We start from the raw sequence: 21,856 nt of genomic DNA, 5'->3' as shown, positions 1-21,856 counted from the left end.
AGGCCAATCTTCAATGTCCCTCAGCTGCAGGGAATACATGTCAATCTCCTTGAGTGATCCTGTTGAAGACCCTTCCATTGGGCCTGGGGCAGCAGGGCCTCCTTAGTGTACAGATTTTATCTGGAGAAGGGGGACACCTTTTTCTAATCCTCACAAAAGTCCCATACTTTCCAGCGGTGGCCCCCAGGGGCAGACAGCCACACCCCACCCCTTTGCAATGGGAATGTGGGATTCCTAGCACACTAATCACACGTTCCAAAAGCTTTAAAGATCACTCTCTAACTTCCAACTCCTGCTCACTTCATACCCTCAAAGTAAGCGAGGGATTTAACTAGTTCTTAACTACCCACTGCAAGATGGGCTCACTTTGGAATGTAGCATCTATTGTCTTCACACCTTTGCCAAAATTGAGACAGCAGTGTCCTTCCTATTTTAACAGCCTGTTGGAATAATAGCTGACATTTACTAAGCACCCACTCTCTGTTGTTCTAACCACTTCACCTGCATTTAGTTATTTAATCTCCATATCAATTTTATGATGAAGATAATATTATGTGTCCCCATGTTACAGATGAAAAAAACGGTACAGAGAGGTTAAATATTTTGGCCATGATAACATGATTAATAATTGGACTAAAAAGATTTAAATCCAGGCAGTCATGCACCAAAGCCCACGCTCTTAACCACTATGTTATAATTGCCCCCCTTGCATCACAAGAGAGTAGAATAACTTAATCTTAAATACCTACTATCTGAAAGCTGCATCAGAGAATGCAAGGGAGATACCAAGATGAAGAAAACATTCCTTGTCCCTCAGAGCTTCCAACTTAGGGGGAAGACAAAGAAGTAAAATCACAACACAATAAAAATGCACAGTGACAGGATAGCTAATTAAGTAATAAATTATTGATGAAAAAGTGATCATTTCATGGCCACACTAAATGCTTGTGAAGGATGTGCCACATTAAAGGGAGACAGCAATTCCATCATAGACTTGGAGATTTGCACATTTGTTATGACAATTTTCCAAGCAGAAGGCAATAAAAATTGTCCTAGTAAAATAAGTATAATATGACAATTTCCCATCAGCTAAAAGTCTAGTGTCTCGAGGAAAAGGTATTATATGGGCTGGGAATGGCCCTGATTAATTCCAAGTAGGGGGAATCACAGAAGACCTCATGAAGGAAGTAGAATTTGAGCTGGACCTCAGAGAATAAGTAGGATTTTGAAACAGGAACTTTGAGGGAGGAAGGACAGTCTGGGAAATGAGCAAATGCACGGAGTTATGGAAATTCCAAGGAAGGGTAGATAATCCATCTTGATGGGAGGGTAGAGTGTGGGGAGAATTAGTGGGAGCTGGATGAGGGCATGTAGTGGGACAGAATATGGTTAAATGCCGTTGAATTCCAAGCAAAGAAGTTGAATCTTTATATCAAGTAGAGAGAGAGAGAAGCCTTTAAAGGGTTTTGGCAGGGGAGGGTCTAACCTAACCTGCGTGTTGGGAAGACTCCTTGGGGCAAGGTCAAGAAAGGTGGGACAGGGAGATCGGAGACTGGAGGCAAGAGGCTGTTATGGCCAGAGGGTGACTGATGCCTGACCTATATGGGGCGGGGAGTGGGGGGGCAGGAAACAGAGGAACATTCAGGACTTGATAACTAACTCAATATGAAAACAAGCTGAAGAAAAAGTTAGAGATGTGAAGGTTAAAAAAGTCATAGACTTGCTTTTGAATTTGTGAGCTGGTATAACTTTCAGTAGGAATGGTATTACCATTTTCCTAAATGTCAAATCCAACCACATAGAGTCTAAAAAAAGACTGTGCTTCAGATCAGTGTTGATATTGGGAGTGCAAACACCACATCGTGTAATTCAAAAGAAACTACAGACAAAAAAAGAAAGAAAGAAAAGAAAAGAAAAAAAGAACTTTTTCCTGATACCAAATGATTGATCTCAATGACCACTTTAGCTTACTTGAGTCAATCTTCCCACTAATTTTCAGCCCCTCCCAGGCACAGTTCCCTCTAAAACCATGATAGATATTGATAGCTCAATAATGAACTGAAATAAAATTCCTTATTCCAGGATGAGTCAAAGGAACAGTGCTAGGACAATTCTGCAGGTTGTTTTTGCTCTGGTATTAACTGAGAAAGGAATCATTATCATCTCAATAGCTGAATTAATTAGCTTTCACTCTGAGGTGGCAACACAATGTTATCATCCTATCATTTAAATAAGGCTACACACACTGTATTTATACTTATGCAAATCAATCCGTACACATATCTCTGCCTCTAGTGCATATTCAACAATGCCCATATCAGAAAAGTCATATGAAAATGAATGGAAAGGAAATTCACTGAGGAACAGAGGCTCCCTGGTAAACGAAGATGAATAGACAGGGCTGGCATTGCCCTCAGGGGAGTGTGTAGCGCTAGGGGGCTTCCTGGGGTGGCAGGCGAATAAGCTATAGGATGGTAAAATGGATCCCTCAGTTACGCAAAATATTGGACATCCTGCTTTTCTGCTTCTTTATACAGATAGAACCCATACCATACCCTCCTCCCAACTCATACATACATACGTGCCCACACAGACACACATGCACATACTGGACTCCAGGGACTGACAGTAGGCCACACATTACTTTGAAATCAATAAAATGTTGGTTGATGTTTCAACCTCTAAGGGTCTCCTGACTTTTTAAACAGCAACAAACACATAGGACTGGGGAATTAGTTATCTTAACATCCAATATGGCCTAAAGAAAGTCAGCTTTTAGTTCTGCCTCAGCAGACCATAGAATAAAAAGGACTCCACCACCCACTTGTACAGGACTTATTTTGTAGCAGGCACTTTTAAACACTTTGCATATGGCGTTTCACTTAACACTAATAACACTCCTATGAGGTAGACCTAGTCTTATCTCTCTCTTATAGGTAAGGAGACTGAGTTACACAGAAATTAAGTAATTTGCTCAAGGTCCTACAGATAGTAAATGGTAGAGCTCAGATTTGAACGCTGATAGGCTCAGTTCCATACTCTATGCTCTTAACCACTATATTATGCTGTCCTTCTAGTTAGGAGATTACATTCCTAAAAATTGTCTTTTGACATTAATCTCCCCAAATCCCATTTTGCACGTGAAGTGCTCCACAGTTTCATCCCTATCTCCAAAGCTTCTTCAGAAACATCCTGTTCTCCCTCCCCACTCCAGATGTCTGCTCCACCTCTGTCTCGCTGGTAGAAAACTGCAAAGTAGCACAAACTAGACAGAACAGCTGCCCATACTGAACCAGGTAAGCTTTGGTCTCCATCACACAGTTTCTTGGGCTTTAGGATCTCAATTCCTCTCTTTGAGTTGTTCGCTGAAATTTTTAGAACTCAGTAATAGACTCCTGATCGCCCGGCAGGAGCTGTTTTAGGTCGTTGTTTTTGAAAAAGCAAAAAACTCTCAAACTTTTGAGATGCAGTTGATAAAAATTATTCTTGACTATTTAGCTCTTGTTAATGTTGCTTTTAAGGTTTTTTCCCCCTTTATCTGTTAGGGAGCCACAAAAAAAGTCTACCTGATTTTCCAACACTTACTTTTATCACTATAATTTCTAATTTTTTTTCTTAAATAAGTTTAAAAAGAACTGACTTTGAATTATTTTTGGAAGTTGCCTAATGTCACTCCAAAGTAGGCAAATCAACAAACAACTTAGTAGTCAAAGGGCATTCATCAAACCTCTATACTCCCTCTAGGAAAAAAAAAAATACTGTGAAATAAAAGTTCATTAAAATAACATAGTCTGGGCTTCCCTGGTGGCGCAGTGGTTGAGAGTCCGCCTGCCGATGCAGCGGACACGGGTTCGTGCCCCGGTCCGGGAAGATTCCACATGCCGCAGAGCGGCTGCGCCCGTGAGCCATGGCCGCTGAGCCTGCGCGTCCAGAGCCTGTTGCTCTGCAACGGGAGAGGCCACAACAGTGAGAGGCCCACGTACTGCAAAACAAACAAACAAACAAAAGAGTCCTGCAGATTTGAGTACCAGTTCTACTGCATTCTTTCATAGCTGTGAGATCTGGGCGAATTTCTGAGTGTTGGTATTTTTATTTGGAAAAAGGAGATGATAATACTATCTCAAGGAGCCACTATAAGGATAAATGAAATAAAGAGTCTCCAGTGGAAACTGTCCAGCCCATAACTGAGAATCATTATTTTCCCCAGTTTGTCTGAGTCCATAAATGTGTATTTTTCAACAATTTTAGGAATTTTAATGTAAAGGATGATTTATCAAGTGATTCATGTGTGATTTATACTTGGTCCTATTGTTTTGGGGTTTGGGGTTGCTGTTTTGTTGTCTTTTGCTTTTCTATCCCATCCCAAGAGGGTAGCCATCTTTTTATGTTCACTTGCTAAGACAAAACCTGAAGTTGTTTACCTCTAGATAAAGATAACTCTCGGATAGGGCTTTTGTTTTCAACCCCTCATTGAAAGGGTTACACTGCATCGTATCAAAGATGATGGAGGCGGAGGTCAATGCTTTTAGAGTTGGGGGAGCAGAGGCAGCTTAGCTGGAAAGAGGTTTGGGGAACTTCACCAGAGCCTGAGAATGGGATGAGTCTCACAGGTTCTCTGAGTATTGGACCAGCACCCATAAACAGCCTCTAGAGAGGTGACAAATCTCTAATGGGATAGCTCTGAGATGAGGACAGGAAGATACTAATAACATGACCTTGGAAACCCTGAGATAAAATACCCATGTCAAAAGGTGACTGAGTTGTCCACTCTCAAGGGATCAATTCAAAGGTGAACGAGGAGCATACCAACCAGTACCAAAATATTCCCCCCTGTGTAAGACCCCTGAGATTTGTGCATGTTTCTGGGGAAAAGAGCATCCCCAAATATATCCCCAGTGGAATTTCTCATCAGCCAGGGGGATTATGAGCCTGGGAAAGATTAAATTTGATTACAGAAATAGAGAAATATGATATGTTTTACACTTAGTCCTACCTGTTTCAGTAACAAGGTGTTTCTGAAATGCTACACATAAAGTACATCTAAAATACGGAGGTGGCTATCAAAGGAAAAACGTAGAAATGAACTAAATGAAAATGAAAATACAACTCATCAAAATTTGGGGGATATAGCAAAAGCAGTACTCAGAGGAAAAATTCATAGCATTAACCGAATACGTTAGAAAAGAAATACATAAAATCCAATAATCTAAACTTCCACCGTAGGAAACTAGAAAAGAGAGCAAATTAAATCCAAAGTAAGCTGAAGAGGAGAAGTAATAAAAGTTAGAGCAGGATCAGTGAAATTGAAAATAGGAATACAGGGCTTCCCTGGTGGCACAGTAGTTGAGAGTCCGCCTGCCGATGCAGGGGACACGGGTTCGTGCCCCGGTCCGGGAAGATCCCACGTGCCGTGGAGCGGCTGGGCCCTTGAGCCATGGTCACTGGTCCTGCGGGTCCAGAGCCTGTGCTCCGCGACAGGAGAGGACACGGCAGTGAGAGGCCCGCGTACGACAAAAAAAAAAAAAAAGAAAGAAAATAGGAATACAACAGAGAAAATCAATGAAACCAAAGCTAGTTCTCCAAAAACGTCAATAAAATTGAAAAATATCTAGCAAGGCTAACCAAGAAAGAGAGAGAAGACACAAATTACTAGTATCAGAAATAAAAGAGAGCCATTACTACTAATTCCATGGATATGAAAAGTATAATAAAGGAATATTATTTTAAAAATTGTATGCCTTCTCTATATCTTTAATTCTGTGTTTGTAAGGAGGGGAGATGGTTCTGTGGAAATAAAGCCTATCCAAATGATCAAACAACAAAATGCAAAACACAAAAAACACAAAACCCCTAGTGGTTATCAGTGGTTGCCTCTGGGGAACAGGACTTGGGGCAGAAATGGTTGGGCAGGGGCTTTTCTACCGTTTGACTTTCGAATGACATGTACTCATTGCTTTGACAAAATGTTCAAGTGATGAAGTTGTCTAAAGGAGTTGAAAGCAAAAATCCGTGGACACCCTCACCCCTACTGGGTATCCTTGGGAGACTGAGGGCAAGGGTAACATCTGCAGGGGTTGGGATTTTCAGGCCCTTAACAGCAGTTTAAACTCCCAGGTAGGCAAACTCCCAGGAGCTGGAGGCTTATACTGACTAGTGGCCTCTAGTCGCTACTTTCCTATTTATATATTGCTTATATATTTAGTTTAAACATTTTTTCTTATTTAAATCTAATTTCTATTGTCTTCAGTTTGTCTTATATCATTGCTCTATATTTATTTGATATATCAACTTTTATTCATTGGAAATCACCCTTCTATCGTTTCCTTTTTCTATATGTTCTTTTAGATACCATTTTATTGCTTTTGTATTTTTAATCTTTTTTGTTTGTTTGTTTTACTGGTTTCTCTTTTTTTCTATTTTAGCTCAATTATGTAAACTGTTTTCCTACTTTGCTTTAAAATGGTGAAAGTGAGAGCAGGAATTTTGTTTTGTTCACCACTGTATCATGTAGGCTTAGAATAGCGGCTGGCATATAGTTGGTACTTAATTATATTTACTGAAAAAAATTGAATTAATTAATTCAAACTCCCAGCAGCTAGAGGCTTAATTAGTTAACTAATAGGAAGAGAGATAGTTTTGAAAATAGTGTATGATCCAAATTAAGGGGGCTGGATGAAGAGAAGAATAATGATGATAAAATAATAGGAATTCATCAACAAAACAACAATAGCGAATGTTTTATGAGCACTCAAGGTGTGCCAGGTACAGAGCTGGAGGTTTTAAAAACAATGTCTCTATTCACAAACGAATCAACGGACAAAGGATTAATCTCCAAAATATACAAACAGCTCATGCAGCTCAATATTAAAGAAACAAACAACCCAATCCAAAAATGGGCAGAAGACCTAAATAGACATTTCTCCAAAGAAGACATACAGATGGCCAAGAAGCACATGAAAAGCTGCTCAACATCACTAATATTAGGAAATGCAAATCAAAACTACAATGAGGTATCACCTCACACCAGTCAGAATGGCCATCATCAGAAAATCTACAAACAACAAATGCTGGAGAGGGTGTGGAGAAAAGGGAACCCTCTTGCACTGTTGGTGGGAATGTAAATTGATATAGCCACTATGGAGAGCAGTATGGAGGTTCCTTAAAAAACTAAAAATAGAATTACCATATGATCCAGCAATCCCACTACTGGGCATATACCCAGAGAAAACCATAATTCAAAAAGACACATGCACCCCAATGTTCATTGCAGCACTATTTATAATAGCCAGGTCATGGAAGCAACCTAAATGCCCATTGACAGACGAATGGATAAAGAAGAGGTGGTACATATATACAATGGAATATTACTCAGCCATAAAAAGGAATGAAATTGAGTCATTTGTTGAGACGTGGATGGATCTAGAGACTGTCATACAGAGTGAAGTAAGTCAGAAAGAGAAAAACAAATATCGTATATTAATGCATGTATGTGGAACCTAGAAAAATGGTACAGATGAACCAGTTTGCAGGGCAGAAGTTGAGACACAGATGTAGAGAACAAACGTATGGACACCAAGAGAGGAAAACCACAGTGGGGTGGGGATGGTGGTATGCTGAATTGGGCGATTGGGATTGACATGTATACACTGATGTGTATAAAATTGATGACTAATAAGAACCTGCAGTATAAAAAAACAAACAAACAAACAAAAAACAACTAATACTAAACTTTCTTTGGGTTATTTATATGGAAATATGTTAATATAAATCTTTCAGACATTACATGAAATTTCTAAAAATCTTATATGTTCTTGTATAATATAAGTCATAATTCTAGTTAGTACTTTAAAATGTGTATCTCTGAAATAACTAAATTTCCTTGTCAATTGCATTATTATGAACTTTCATCACATCTTTAACCGTGGTCATTTTTAAGTCTTTTGTCATTTACAGACAGTTCTGGGTATACTCTGAAGCTTTCACAAAAATGTTCCTATAAAAGGGTTTCATCTTCAAGGAATTCATGGAAAAGACTGACAAGTACAGGTTTCTGGTAACTGACTATACTGCTGAACTGAATGAATAAGCATTTTCAGAACTCTAATGGAAAGCTGATGAATTCGTAAAAGTGCTAACAAAAGATCAAGATGAAAAAAAAATTAATTACATGGGACTGAGTGAACTGTTGAGGATGATTATAATTTTTGTGACTTTCTGTTTGAATAAAAAAAAAAAAATCCCACAAGGACTCAGAGGCAAAAATATACAAATCAATTTTCACTGCAAAGTAAAAAAGCTGTTAGAGTGGTGGATTACTGGACTGAATGTCAATATTATGACATAGTATGAATGTGTTTCATGTTTGGTAATTGCAATCATCATTGCTTTTGTTGTGGTCATCCCTTTACAATGCTTGGTGTCAGTTTATTTATCTCTTGTAAAAATAAAATACAGTGTGTGTGTGTGAGTTGTGAAAAAAAAAAAAGGAAAATAAAAAAATAAAAAGAACGACAACAACAAAAAAAACCCCACCAATGTCTCATTTTTTCTTCATGACAACCCAATCATAATAGTAATAATAGCAGACATTTATTGAGGGTTTCCTATTGGCAAAGACTATGATAATCACTTTACACACATTACCTTATTTAAATCTACCTCAAAGGGTTTTCTTGAAGATGAAATGAGTTAGTATATGTAAAGTCTCCTAATAAAGCCTGCACAAAATAATCCCTTGATGTATGCTATTTCTCTGTCTATCATCATCACATTGCCATCATCTCACCTTCCTCCTCCTCATCTTTATTATTATCCTCATTTTACAGGTACGAAGTCTGAAGCCCAGAGACATTAAGTAACTTGGAAGAGAATCAGCTGGGGTTGGAATCCAGGTTATCTGCCTTCAGAGTCCTACTCTTCCCAAGACTTTTATAACAAAAGTCTTCCAATGCAGTGAAATCGTTTAATCCCCACCCCTTGAATCACACTCTAAGATAATTTGACCTATAGAGTTCATTGGGATCATTATTAAATTTTATAAAATCAGACCTCAAAATCAAATAGGATTGCAGTAAGTTTATAAGTAAGTCAGGGCACTTCAGCTCTAACCCATAAACCAAAGGCCTGTTGGAAACTCGCTACATCTATCCTACATGTCACAATTGTTTCAATAATTCTAGAATCTTTTCTAAAACTTCAGAACTAAGTCTAATGCTGGTTCACTATCTTATATAAAAATATGTTCCAAAGGATGAAAAGTCCCCCATTTGCTCATAAAATGCCTTTTAAATGTTCTACCATTCTTTCCTGGCATGGAGACGGTTGTGAGTGGCATTGACATTGACCTATTTGGGAGTGCAGCCACTTGAAATATCCAGTCAGATGCAGATCAGTTTTTCAGTTGAGGTTTGAGGTTTGAATCAAAATTCATCCAGACCTTAGCATATTTCCATATGCTCTACAATGATAACCGAGGGGGAGGGACAGCTCTCGATTTAATCTAGTGCTGAGCAAATAGCTCTCATTGTCACTTGGCATTATGCTTGTGTTCTGCAGTTGTTATTTTTTTAAAAAAATCAAAATTTATCTCATTGATGCCATAAATACCTATAACAAATAAAACCTTAAGAAAAATTAAAGTATTTATAACAGAAACAGAGACCAGTGAAATCAGGAAGTTTAACCGTGGTCTTTGTTTTATTTTTAAGTTTTAAAAAATTGGGACTTCCCTGGTGGCACAGTGGTTAAGAATCCGCCTCCCAAAGCAGGGGACGCGGGTTCAATCCCTGGTCAGGGAGCTAGATACCACATGCACGCCTCAAGTAAGAGTTCGCATGCCACAACTAAGGAACCTGCCAGCCGCAACTAAGGAGCCTGCCTGCCGCAACTAAGACACAGAGCAACCAAAAAAAAGAAAAAATTTCTCGTGGGTATGTATGAGTGTGTCTGTGTGTGTTTAAAGTATTACATTCATGAAGGATCTGCAGTGAAGTCCTAAGGCAAGAGAGCTACCAGGATCTTTACATAAAAAAATCTAATTTAATCCTCACAAGAACCCTGTAAAAAATAGATATTATTCCTAATTCACAGATTGGAGGCTCAGAGAAGTTACGTATTCTGTCAACTGAGGTTGGCTAGTTGGATTCGTGCGTCCTCTACTGTGAAGGCAGGACAGTTGAACACAATCTCTCCCAGACTCCCTTGCTGCTAAATGTAGATACAATTTAAGCTCTGCCAAACAGGCGCCCTTGTAAGATATTTGAGAAGTGGAAGTGAAGAAAGAGCTGCGCTTCTGTTGTCTCTGCTGGCAAGCAGGATCATGGTTTTGCTGTGGCAGCACCTTGTACTTCCTCCCCATTTACTAAGCCAGAATGATTTCCATTTGTTTTCTCTAGAGAACATCTAAAAAGCACAAAGGAGCCAATTATTGGCTTTTCAGTCACCAAAGCCTAAGCCCCAAGATCCCAGACACTAACAAAATTTCCCCAAATTGGGAGAGGCAGACAACCAAAGAGTTAAGACGTGTTAAGTACACGAGAAGGTCCTGAACTCTGTCCCTCCCACCCCCTAATCCTCAGACTGAGTCCTGGGATTGGGTTTGCAGAAAGCTTATGGGAACTCCACATCACTGAGAAATCCTAGAAGAGAGGGATTCTTGTGCTCTTTCCTGGGGAGAGTCAGGGGAGGCCCTTGGGGTTCCCTGCACCCCACAAGGCACAGGAACGGATGACGTGGCCGTGTGGTTTCCCTGGGCAGCCAGGCGTTCCAGGTGACAGTGCGGTAGCATCAGGAGCCCACCCATCTGAGCAGCAGGGAAGCCGGTGGGGCCAGATGGGAAGCAAGGGTGTGCTCAGGATGCCAGGATAGCACCTCAGAGACCTTTCCCACTGGTGAGCGAAGACCAGAGAGAACAGCCCTCAACAGACGCTGGAGTATGTTAACGGCACCAAGAACCAGAGCCCCACCTCCAGGGCCCAGAAAACTCAGTAGATTCATCCTGAATTGATGAAATAAAGTTTCCACCAGGGCTTGAAATTGGATTAAATCCAATTATACAAAAAAGGTTATTTTTCTTGCATATATACCCTGAGTGCTGTGCTCTCTCACTGCATAGTTTCCAGTTAATTCTGAGAGTTATTGGTCTAGACCAGGGGTCAGCAAATTACAGCTAGGCCCTGGGCCCAATTTGGCCCACTGCCTGTTTTTTATTGTCCTGCCTATTTTTGTAGGCTAAGTAAAGCCACTCTTACGTGGCTGAGTTTGCAGAGTTGCGTAATCGCAACAAGGCCGCTATGGTGCAAAGCCTACAATATTTACTATCCGTCTCTTTACAGAAAACAATTGCCAAACCCTGATGTAGAACATGGGCCCTTGCCTGGCTGTATCTCATCTGCTCTTGCACTCTTGTCCTTTTGCTGTCATCATGGGGGCAAAGTCTCAAATCAAAATCAAAGAAAAAGCCCTGCCTTTCTCTGCTTTTAAAAATATACCTATGTTCAGATCCAGCTTTTCCTCCCTGAGCTCCCCAGAGGACCGGTTCTCCTTAGACCAGTTTTCTGTCCCCTGGTCTCCTGACCCTGCACTTGCCTAGTAGCTTCCTAGCTTTGACTTCTATTTTCTATCCTTTATGGGCTTCTCATCCTCTGCCTGTCTTTGAGTCGCTGTTTCTTAGGGTTGTCTACGGCACTCTGGTCTCCCTCTACTCACTCGGCCACGCCCCGGAATTCTCAGGAGGACCAGGTTTCACTCCAGCGTTCACCTGTAAGGAGGTGAGCTGGCCCAGGTTACTAACTTCAAGGTTTTATCCCCTTGGCTTGGATAATACCAATACCTTGACACCTAAATGGAGCACTTGATTCTCTTCCTTTGGCTACCAAGTTAGTCAATATTAGCCTTGAACAATAGCTCAGAGAGCAGAATCATCATTTGGTGGTTAATAATAGAGTCTCTGGGGTTAGATTTAGAAGCAGGAGATTTGAAGCTACACCCCTTCTTAGCTAGGAAGCGATGAGCATGGATTTTCATTATGGCATTCCAAATTTACTATGCTTTTATTTATTTACACATTTACTATGTACCAGACACTGTGTTAGATGCTATGAGGTGTAACAGAGCTGAAGAAGACACAGTCTATGTCTTCAAAGAATTTATATGTAACTTTTACCCATATAGACTTGGCTCTCCACAAACGGATAAGGGTATTTTAAAGGCCGTAAACGAGAACTTTGAAATTTTCTTTATAGATCTGTTTTAATTTTTAAATTTGGGGCATAAATACTACTTTGTTTTTAAAAAATCTAATGAAATCACACCAAGTTTTAAAGAGCTGACTAATATAATTTTAGACAATCTGATCACTTGAACTTTCAAAGGTTTGAAATGTCCTAGAGCCATTCTTACGTGGCTGGGTCCTCTGTTTATTTTTATGGCAATCATTGGCATCTGGGAACACCAAACTGGCTCGCCATTCAACAGATTCTGCTCCAGGGACAGTTCTTTATCAGCTTTCAAAGTCCTGGAAGCTAACAGAGTGCCTAATACATGGTAGGCATCCCATGAATATTTGTTGAAAGAACAAATGCAAAAATAAATAGATGAACCTACTAGTCCATTATGTTCTTTCCTCTCAAATTTTACAAACTTATCATCTGTGTCCTTATCGGGAGAATGATCACATAGGGCTTTATATTGAGTCATCTTCATGTTTCATGTGTTATACCTTATCCATCCTAAATGGATTACAATGTCATTGATTTCCCCTACAGAATTGCTCACAGATCTATTTTCCTGCTAAGTGAAATATTTGTTGAATATAGGCTATCATTACTTCCTTTTTGTTTTCTTTTGTTTGTTTTTCTTCCTCTGTCTCTTTCTCAATTAACTAGAGTACACGAAAATGTATGTTAAAATATCTATTGAATAAAATCTTATTGTCCTTGACCTTAATTTTAAAAGAGATGAGTTCAGCAATTTCTCTTTCTTTTAAAAAACAACACAAACAAACAAAACCCACAATCATAAATGCCTTCTAACTATGTGTGAGGTTGTGAATAGGAAAAAGTTTACTTATATCCAAGCTAAATACTCTAATAAGCTTTCCCTAGAAATCTATGTCATCCCAATGAAGGAGAAGATGTAGGAAGAAGTAAGAGCAGAGGAGGAGAAAATGGGAAGTTATTTGGGAGAAGGGAAGAATCCAGTTTGAGGGATTTCAACAACCAGTAGAGAAAAACTTTAATAAGGAGAAAACTGCCAACCAAAAGAGGCTTACCTTTGCACCCCTCACAGGTCAGTGCATTATAGTGGTAACCAGATGCTCTGTCTCCACAAACAACACATAGCTCATCTCCTTTTATTCTCCCTGCTGATGTACCCAGTCGGGCCTTCTTTGTCACAGGAATCTCCACTACCTCAGTCTCTCCCTGGTAGAGAGTCTCAGCAGGCATTCGCCTGAGTTCATATATTCCAGGAGAGTACCACTCTTCAGGCTGCTGGGGATAGAAACCCAGGTTGGAGTAATAGGAAGATGAGGAAATCTGTGGTTGAACTTGGGGAAACTGAATGTTGTTGTATTGTGAGTATGGTTCCACTTCTAGATTCTGTCCCAGAGGACCTGCTGCTTGTTCTGTTAGTACGCCTGAACAAAAGTGATAACAAAACTGGAATTAATATCATCATTCTATAAATAAGAGAGGCAGTTTAGCATATGGTTAGGAGTATAGGCTCTAAGGGAAGATTGAAATATTTGAATATTTACATTAAAATTTTAATAGAAAATTGACTTTTTGACAGTAAAAGAACTATTAACAGATTAAATGACAATGTTAAAAGCTCAGAAAGATATCTGCCACATAGAGGACAGACAAAACACTCATATCATTCACATGTAAAGAGCTTTTGCAAACCAATAAGAAAACATTCAACATGGAGAAAAGAAAAACAAACAAGAATGTTTAAAAGAAAAAGAAAAAAGGAAAGTTAAAAAAACTATTCAACATGGAAAACATTCAACAATCCACAGAAAACAAAGATAAAGGACAGGCATATATACAAATGCTATCTTTTGTCATTTCTGTCTTACAAAATCCTATAAAGTGGGTAACGGTATTATCCCCACTTAAAATTGAGTAGTCAGAGGCACAGAGTAATTAGGCAACTTTATTCCTACACACCTAAGTAGCTGAGATTTGGACTTTGAGTCTGACTTCAAAGCCCATGTGCTGAATTGCTCCTCTCTGCGATAATTTCAAATCTGTGATGCTTTAAAGCTTTTCTCTTCCTCCCTCTGTACTTGAGTTTGTTAGTCCCTTCAATGCCTCCGCTTTCAGGTAACCTATAGCTAGGCCTGCAAGACTCTGCATGATCTTACCCTTTCTTTCTTTTCCAGCCATTTCCCATGTTCCGACTTCCATATTCCTTAAATATGGCTTGCTGCTTCCAGACTCAGGACCTTTCCCACATGCTGTTTCCTGAGCCTGGAACTTTCCTCAACAGCCATCCCCTCCAAGAACGTTATCTCACTATTCTCCACTTACCTCTAAATTTCCCTTTAAGTATAGCTTCTCTTGGGAAGTCTTCCCTAAACCTAGGTCCCTGGGTGTCTGAACCCAGTTGTATAGTACTTATCTACCCTTCATGGCCCTCCCTTTACTTATCTGTAAAGAGAAGACTCCATGCTGCATGATGTTATAGTTCTTCTTTATGTCTAAAACCTCTATAAGTGTATGACCAACAGTTTATGGGCATTAGAATTCAGGGCCTTTCTACAACGCAAAGTGGAGAATATGTATGTTAAATGTTTGTTTAAAATAAAATGCTTTCTGCATTGATACAGGAAATCACTGACGGAACACAAAGGATACAATATCTGTGCAAAATCAATTTTGTTTCTTTCATGCCCAACTTAACCATATAAAACCAGCACTGAGTCAGTATATCTGACAGTCAAAAAATTTTGTCAATGGGGCTTTGTCTTATGACTGCAAAATGGAAAAATATAAAAATATGGAATTATTACAGAAAAAAGAGAAGCTAAAATATGAGCAAAATCTTGATCTATTTAATAACTAAATATGGTTCAAATTTCTGGAGTGAATACAACTGAAAAGAGCTAAAAGCATTAAAATCATTCGTTTCATCTAGATTTTATCCTCCGACCCATCTTACCCTCACTCAACTTCCCATCCCCACCCCCAGCCCCAGTTTCTCTCCATCTACAGGTCTAGTAAAGTTAAGCAACTTGCCTGAAGTCACATAATCAATTAATGAGAGAATCTGGATTCTGTAGAATCTAAGGAAATGTGTAGTTGTTTTCTCCTCACAAGACAATTCCAAGGTCTCCGAGCATTATTTCAAAAAATCTTTTAATAGTCAAGAGACACAATGGAGTCCCAACTCAAGTCAAATCATGTTATCAATATCTGGAATCATCTCAATTAAAATGGAACGCTTTCACAAAGACATCAATTCTACTATATGAAAACAACACAAAACAGGGTAAGACTATGAGATCAGTACACAATATTATTAAATAATGCCTCTATTCTCAAAGCACATCCACTTCTAGTATTTCACAGTGTTCCCACCAAATTTCCACAGAGTAGAGACAATAAATATACAGGCAACTTACAATAAAAAACCCCAGCATGGACAACATCCTCCAAAATGGTGGGACAAGAATAGCTTCCATTAACTGACTGTGAGACCTTGAACAACTGCCTAACATTTTTCTGTTTCTTCTGTAAAATGGGGCTACTAACACCCAGGCTCGCTATCTCATAAGGTAATTCTGAGTATAAGATACAGTTTCTGAGAAAAAGTTTTGATAAGTGGAGTGCCATAAAAAGACATGTTTGTTTCCTAAAGAACCTAGCAAAATCTTGATTGTAATGATAGTTAATTAGTAAATATTAATACACATCAGTCTGTTTTGATGCTATAAATTATAGGATACTTCTTTCACTCATAAATATATTGAACACTTACAATTTGCCTGACACTGTCCTAGGTTCCGAGGACACAACAGTGACAGACAGAAAACAGATAGAAGAGGCCCCAGACTTTCTCTTGTTTGTGTGTTTGGGGTGGGGAGGGGTGGGAGTATGTCAAGGGCTGGGATAAAACCAAGTAAGCAAATACAGAATTTTCTGACAGAGCATAAGATGTGGAGAGGGCAAAGGTAGGTCAACTTTAGAGTGTACTTTCGGAAAAGGTAAATTCATTTCTATTTTAATGCAATTTATGAGTGATTTTTTAAAGAATCAGTTTATCAAGAAATAGGAGAATTTGGATTTCTTTATAACAGAAATTCTCCATGGGAGTTTAGTGAAGAGTTCTTAAATGCGAACACTTGAATGGACTCCAGGAGAGGCTGGGACCCCCTGTAAAGGGAAGCAACATTTTTCTGGGTAGAGGGTCATTTGGCAGCATTTAATAATTTCTCTAAAGGAGTACCATCAAAGGGAAACTTCTGAGATGCAAGCATTCTATACGTTTCAACATGGTAGCCGCTAAACATATGGAATATTGAACATTTGAAACATAGCTAGTAATAATGAGGAAATGAATTTTTCATTTTATGTAACTTTAAATAATTAAAATTTAAAATTAAATAGCTACATGTGGCTAATGACTGCCATATCCGACAGCGCAGCTCTAAGGAGTTTGTGACCAGAACACTGTGTACCCAAATGGGAGAATCAGGTTCACGTACAAAGGATGGCACTTCTTCATAAACCCACAGTTAGTTTCTGATGAGCCCGATAAAGGGTTCAGATTATATCCAGTTTTTCATCCCTGGCACAACGCTGATTCTAGTAAATGTTTCATGAATGTTTGTTGAAATGTTTCATGAATGGAAAAATTGCCTTCTCGGCTTTCCTTTATTTCCTAATCCATGGTTTCTTAACAGACGATATGACTTGGTTTATGAAGTTGTGTGCCGTTCCTGGTGCCAGGCCTTTGTGATGTTGGTGCCTCTCCCCACCTGGTTTGTCAACCCATCACCTCCTCTGTCAGGCCTGTCCCAGTTTTCCTAGGTAGAATTAATCTCTCCTACCCTCTGTACACACTCTACTGCAGCACTCAGAAGCATGTACCATCATTTTTGTTGGTTTACAGGCTTATCTTTCATGCTATATCATTTGAGGTGGTAGGACATACTCATTACAAGCACTTCTGTGTAGACAAACCTGGATTCAGTTCGCCTGCAACTTGCTAGATGTGTGAACTTGGGAAAGACATTGAACTTCTTTAAGCTTCTGTTCCTTCCTCTATAAAGCCAGGATCATATAATACACTACTATGTATAAAATAGATAACTAATGAGAACCTACTGTACAGCACAGGGAACTCTACTCAGTGGTCTGTGGTGACCTAAATGGGAAGGAAATCCAAAAAAGAGGGGCTATATGCACACCTATAGCTGATTCACTGCTGTACAGCAGAAACTAACACAACATTGTAAAGCAGCTATACTTCAATAAAACTTTTTTAAAGAAAAGCTGGGATAATATAGTAATTGAAACAAAATATAGTATCTAGGTGAAAGGTTGCAATAAAGATAAACTAAGACAAAGAATGTAAACTGCATAGTGCCTAAGCATAAACATTCAATCCTTTTTTTTTTTTTTTGCGGTACGCGGGCCTCTCACTGCTGTGGCCTCTCCCGTGGCGGAGCACAGGCTCCGGACGCGCAGGCTCAGCGGCCATGGCTCGCGGGCCCAGCCGCTCCGCGGCATGTGGGGTCTTCCCGGCCCGGGGCACGAACCCGTGTCCCCTGCATCGGCAGGCGGACTCTCAACCACTGTGCCACCAGGGAAGCCCCTCAATACATTTTTGTTGTGGTGGTTAGTCTGTGAACTCCTGGGGAATACATTAGATTACTATGTATTACATTCCCTTTTCTCCTTCATTCCTGGCACCTTACAAAAAGCCTGACACAGTGTAAATCTTTAATAAATGCTTATTAAATTGAAACGATGGAAAATTTACTTCCGCAGGCTTCCAACTAATTTCCATCTCTAAATACAGTGTCAGGGGCTTCCCTGGTGGTGCAGTGGTTAAGAATCCACCTGCCAATGCAAGGGACATGGGTTCGAACCCCGGTCCAGGAAGATCCCACATGTCGTGGAGCGAATAAGCCCGTGCACCACAACTACAGGGCCGGTGCTCTAGAGCCCGTGAGTCACAACTACTGAGCCTGCATGCCACAACTTCTGAAGCCCGCTCGCCTAGAGCCCGTGCTCTGCAACAAGAGAAGCCACCGCAATGAGAAGCCCACGCACCATAAGGAAGAGTAGCCCCGGCTGGCCACAACTAGAGAAAGCCCGCATGCAGCAACAAAGACCCAACGCAGCCAAAATCAATAAATAAATTAATTTAAAAAAATACAGTGTCAATCATTTTTAAACAACACATTTAAACAAAATAACGTGCTGCCAAGTCTACAACCAGAAATATGTTCAAAATTGTAATTATTATGAAAATAATTTGACTTTCACTTTTAGCTGGAAATTCAAAAGGTAAGATTCTATTCTGAAAAAAATATTAAAACAGACAACATTATATTATACTGTTTATGTTTTAATTATAATCTATATTTTACTTCAGAGAAAACAAAGCGGGCTTAAGGGTAAACTCTTTACTTATCTGATTTTCCATTGACTATTGGGAGAAATCTACTGTGAAACTAGTTCAGTAAATTAATGTTTTTTATCTCTTTTTATTTTTCTCATCACAATGCATAGTTTGAAATAAATCTTATATCATTACCCCATACACACTTATACATATGTATAAATAATTGAAACAAAATTTCCGTGAAATAACACTTATCCTTACCTCTTGACGGGCACTCTGACATTTCTATTGTATTCCTATTCTATTCTATTCTAAATTTTTAATGCTGGTCACAAGTCACAAAATAGATATCATGACCCACTGGGATCTGAGACTTGCCATTTTAAAAACACTGCATGAAATCATGTACTTTAAAAGGTTTTTTCAAGTGTCCAAGGCATTAATGCTAGAACTGCCTAGTGTTTAACTTGGAAGAGTGGTGCTAATTTTACACACTATCCAGTGAAGAATTATAGGGAAAACACACTTAGATTTAGTCTCAATGAAATACACACCTGCCTGGAACCCTATAGAAATCACACCACCCCAGCTTCTCACCCCAGTCTTCTGGTTCTGACTGAGCCATCTTTGACAGAGATCTGTTACTGGAATCTCAAGCAAAAGTGCCCCATGTTTCCTCAGTCCAGTGGCAGAAGCCCCACCGCCAGCATCTGAGAACCTCCGCCTACCTTTAGCAGGCTTCATGCTCATCATTTCCATGGCAAATCCCAACGACGTGCAGCTGTGACAAGGACTAATTTGACCTGGATTTTCTAACTCCGGAAACTGCATTACCATTCTTAGCTTACTCACAGCAACTGAAAATGAGACTAGGTAAGGAGTGACAGAGGCCAGAGGTTGTGGGGTTTACTGATTAACTTCATTACCGAGCAGAATATTTGTAAATGTTTATGAGAAAAGTCCTCGATGCCAAATTGCCTAGTAAGCTGGAAACCAGGCTCTTAGATAAACAGTTTTGGGGAGCACGTTCCAATTTAGGAATTTTTAGAGGACAGATTTTTGTTCAGTGGCTCTAAAAGTGGATTTGGGGGTAAATGCCATGTTCTACGTCTTGACATTCGTTCCTCTCAAAAGGATACAGATTGATATAATTTTGTAATGTCAGGAAGCATTAAAGCATAATACTTAACAGCGTGAGGTAAACTAATCTGGGTTTATATCCAGTGTTATGGGTGGAAGTGTGTCCCCTCCTAATCCCATAGGACCGGTGTCCTTATACAAACGGGAAATTTGTATTTCAGAGACAGAAACTCATAGAGAAAAGACAATGTGAAGATACACAAGGAAAAAGTCATCTACAAGCCAGGAAGAGAGGCCAGGAACAGATCCATCCCTCTCAGCCTTCAGAAAGAACCCACCCAGCTAACACCTTGATTTTGGACTTCTAGCCTCCAGAATGGTAAAACAATACATTTCTGTCATTTAAGCCACCCAGTCTGTGGTATTTTATTACAGCAGCCTTAGCAAACTAATACATGTAGGCTCCCTTGGCACTCACTAGCTCTGCAGACCATGGACGAACTCCTGAACCATTTTCTTTTCTTTTTTTAACATCTTTAATGGAGTATAATTGCTTTACACTGTTCTGTTAGTTGCTGCTATATAACAAAGTGAATCAGCTATACATATACATATATCCCCATATCCCCTCCCTCCTGTGTCTCCCTCCCACCCTCCCTATCCCACCCCTCTGGGTGGTCACGAAGCACACGCTGATCTCCCTGTGCTATGCGGCTGCTTCCCACTAGTTATCTATTTTACATTTGGTAGTGTATATATGTCCATGCCACTCTCTCACTTCGTCTCAGCTTACCCTTCCCCCTCCCCGTGTCCTCAAGTCCATTCTCTATGTCTGCGTCTTTATTGCTGTACTGCCCCTAGCTGAACCATTTTATGCCTCAATTTCCTCATCTGTAAAATGGGACTGATAATCATGCAACCTCATAGAGTTATTATGAGGATTAAATAAAATAATATTTATTAAATGTTTAGCAGAGTGTGTGGCTACCCACCATCATCATACTGATATTATAATTATTTAGCCTTGGACTCTTGTTGTAGGGTGGCTTGCTTCCTGAGCAGGAATAATTTCTGCAGCATAACTTGTGGATACCAAGCTTGTGACTGTTGGGTATTTTTTGGAAGGGAGGGCTTCAGAATAGGACTCAGTAGGTCCAGGGTTGAGCTTAGGGATAATGCAACCAAATACACTCTGTCACCTTAGGACAGTCTCTCAGCTTCTGCAGACCTCATTTGTCTACATCAACAGATGGTAAAACAGAGATAATAATTCCTGCTCTACTTCCTTCATGGACCCGTTGTGAAGAAAAAAATCACATAATAAGTGTGAAAGCAGTTTTAAAAGGCAAATGTGATCTATATAAACATGATAATCACTGCTAAGCCATTTCTACAGCCTTTACGGGTTTACAAGGTGGTTCTACATGCATTATCTCATTTGATCCTTACTTGCACCCTTTGAGGAAGTTATAATTTATGATGCCCACTATCTCTTACCCTATTTTACAGACATGGAAGGTCAACTCAGTGAAGTTAAATGATTTGTCTAAAGTCACCCAGCTATTAAGGGATGAAGCAAAGGCTTTAACCAAGGTCTTCTCACTCAAAACCTTGTGGTGGAAAAACTAAAGCACACTTGCCCTAATTGTCAAGAAAAAGGAAAGAGTGATGGTTCCTAGGTGTATTTCAGCTTTGATTGCTCAACCAAGAATCACCATTTGCAAAGCTGTTCTCAATCCTCAGTTTACTTCTGACCTCGTTCTCCCCTCCTCACAACCCAAGAGCTATACTTGCCTTGAGGGACTCTAAGCTGGAAGAGCTACCCAAAGGCTAAGAACCAGGACAAACTATCTCTGAATTTTATATTTCAAGAATTCTCTACTGAGTTTTTCACTGGTCAGACAGATGAGCCTGTCTGTTGCCCTCAGAAACTTCAATACTAAAAAAGAAATGAGCAGGATAATTTACCTGATCCAGGAGACCCTTGTTGCTGAGTGAAATTCACACAGGATGTTCTCATAATCAGGCTGATTGAATCCCTTTGCTTCTTTTGCAGTGAGGACCAACTGCTTCGTGCTATTTTTTTTTCCCAAGGTACATTTTTCTCCTACAAGTCTGTGCTGTTTGAAACAGTAGCCACTAACCATGTATGGCTACTTAAATTTAAGTTAATTTAAATTATGTAAAATTAGAATCA

The 21,856-nt window shown here is 39.6% G+C and overlaps 1 protein-coding gene across 2 annotated transcripts in view; it reads right to left on the bottom strand.

Moving 5' to 3' along the window:
* Nucleotides 1-19,438, bottom strand: part of NR1H4 (nuclear receptor subfamily 1 group H member 4) — a 40,598-nt gene extending 21,160 nt beyond the window's left edge. For both annotated transcript variants that reach the window (XM_029206369.1, XM_029206368.1), the window contains exons 1-2: nucleotides 19,308-19,438; nucleotides 13,271-13,636 (exon numbers count right to left, since the gene is read on the bottom strand). In XM_029206369.1, the coding sequence (XP_029062202.1) occupies nucleotides 13,271-13,636; nucleotides 19,308-19,416 (475 nt within the window). In that variant the 5' untranslated portion in view covers nucleotides 19,417-19,438. The remainder of the gene's footprint in view (nucleotides 1-13,270; nucleotides 13,637-19,307) is intronic.
* Between the last annotated feature and the right edge of the window lie 2,418 nt (nucleotides 19,439-21,856).

Source organism: Monodon monoceros, unplaced genomic scaffold (genome assembly GCF_005190385.1).
Source record: "Monodon monoceros isolate NGI ecotype Baffin Bay Population unplaced genomic scaffold, NGI_Narwhal_1 Super_Scaffold_6, whole genome shotgun sequence".
NCBI classification, from domain to species: domain Eukaryota; kingdom Metazoa; phylum Chordata; class Mammalia; order Artiodactyla; family Monodontidae; genus Monodon; species Monodon monoceros.
This window is presented reverse-complemented; position numbering and strand designations above follow the sequence as displayed.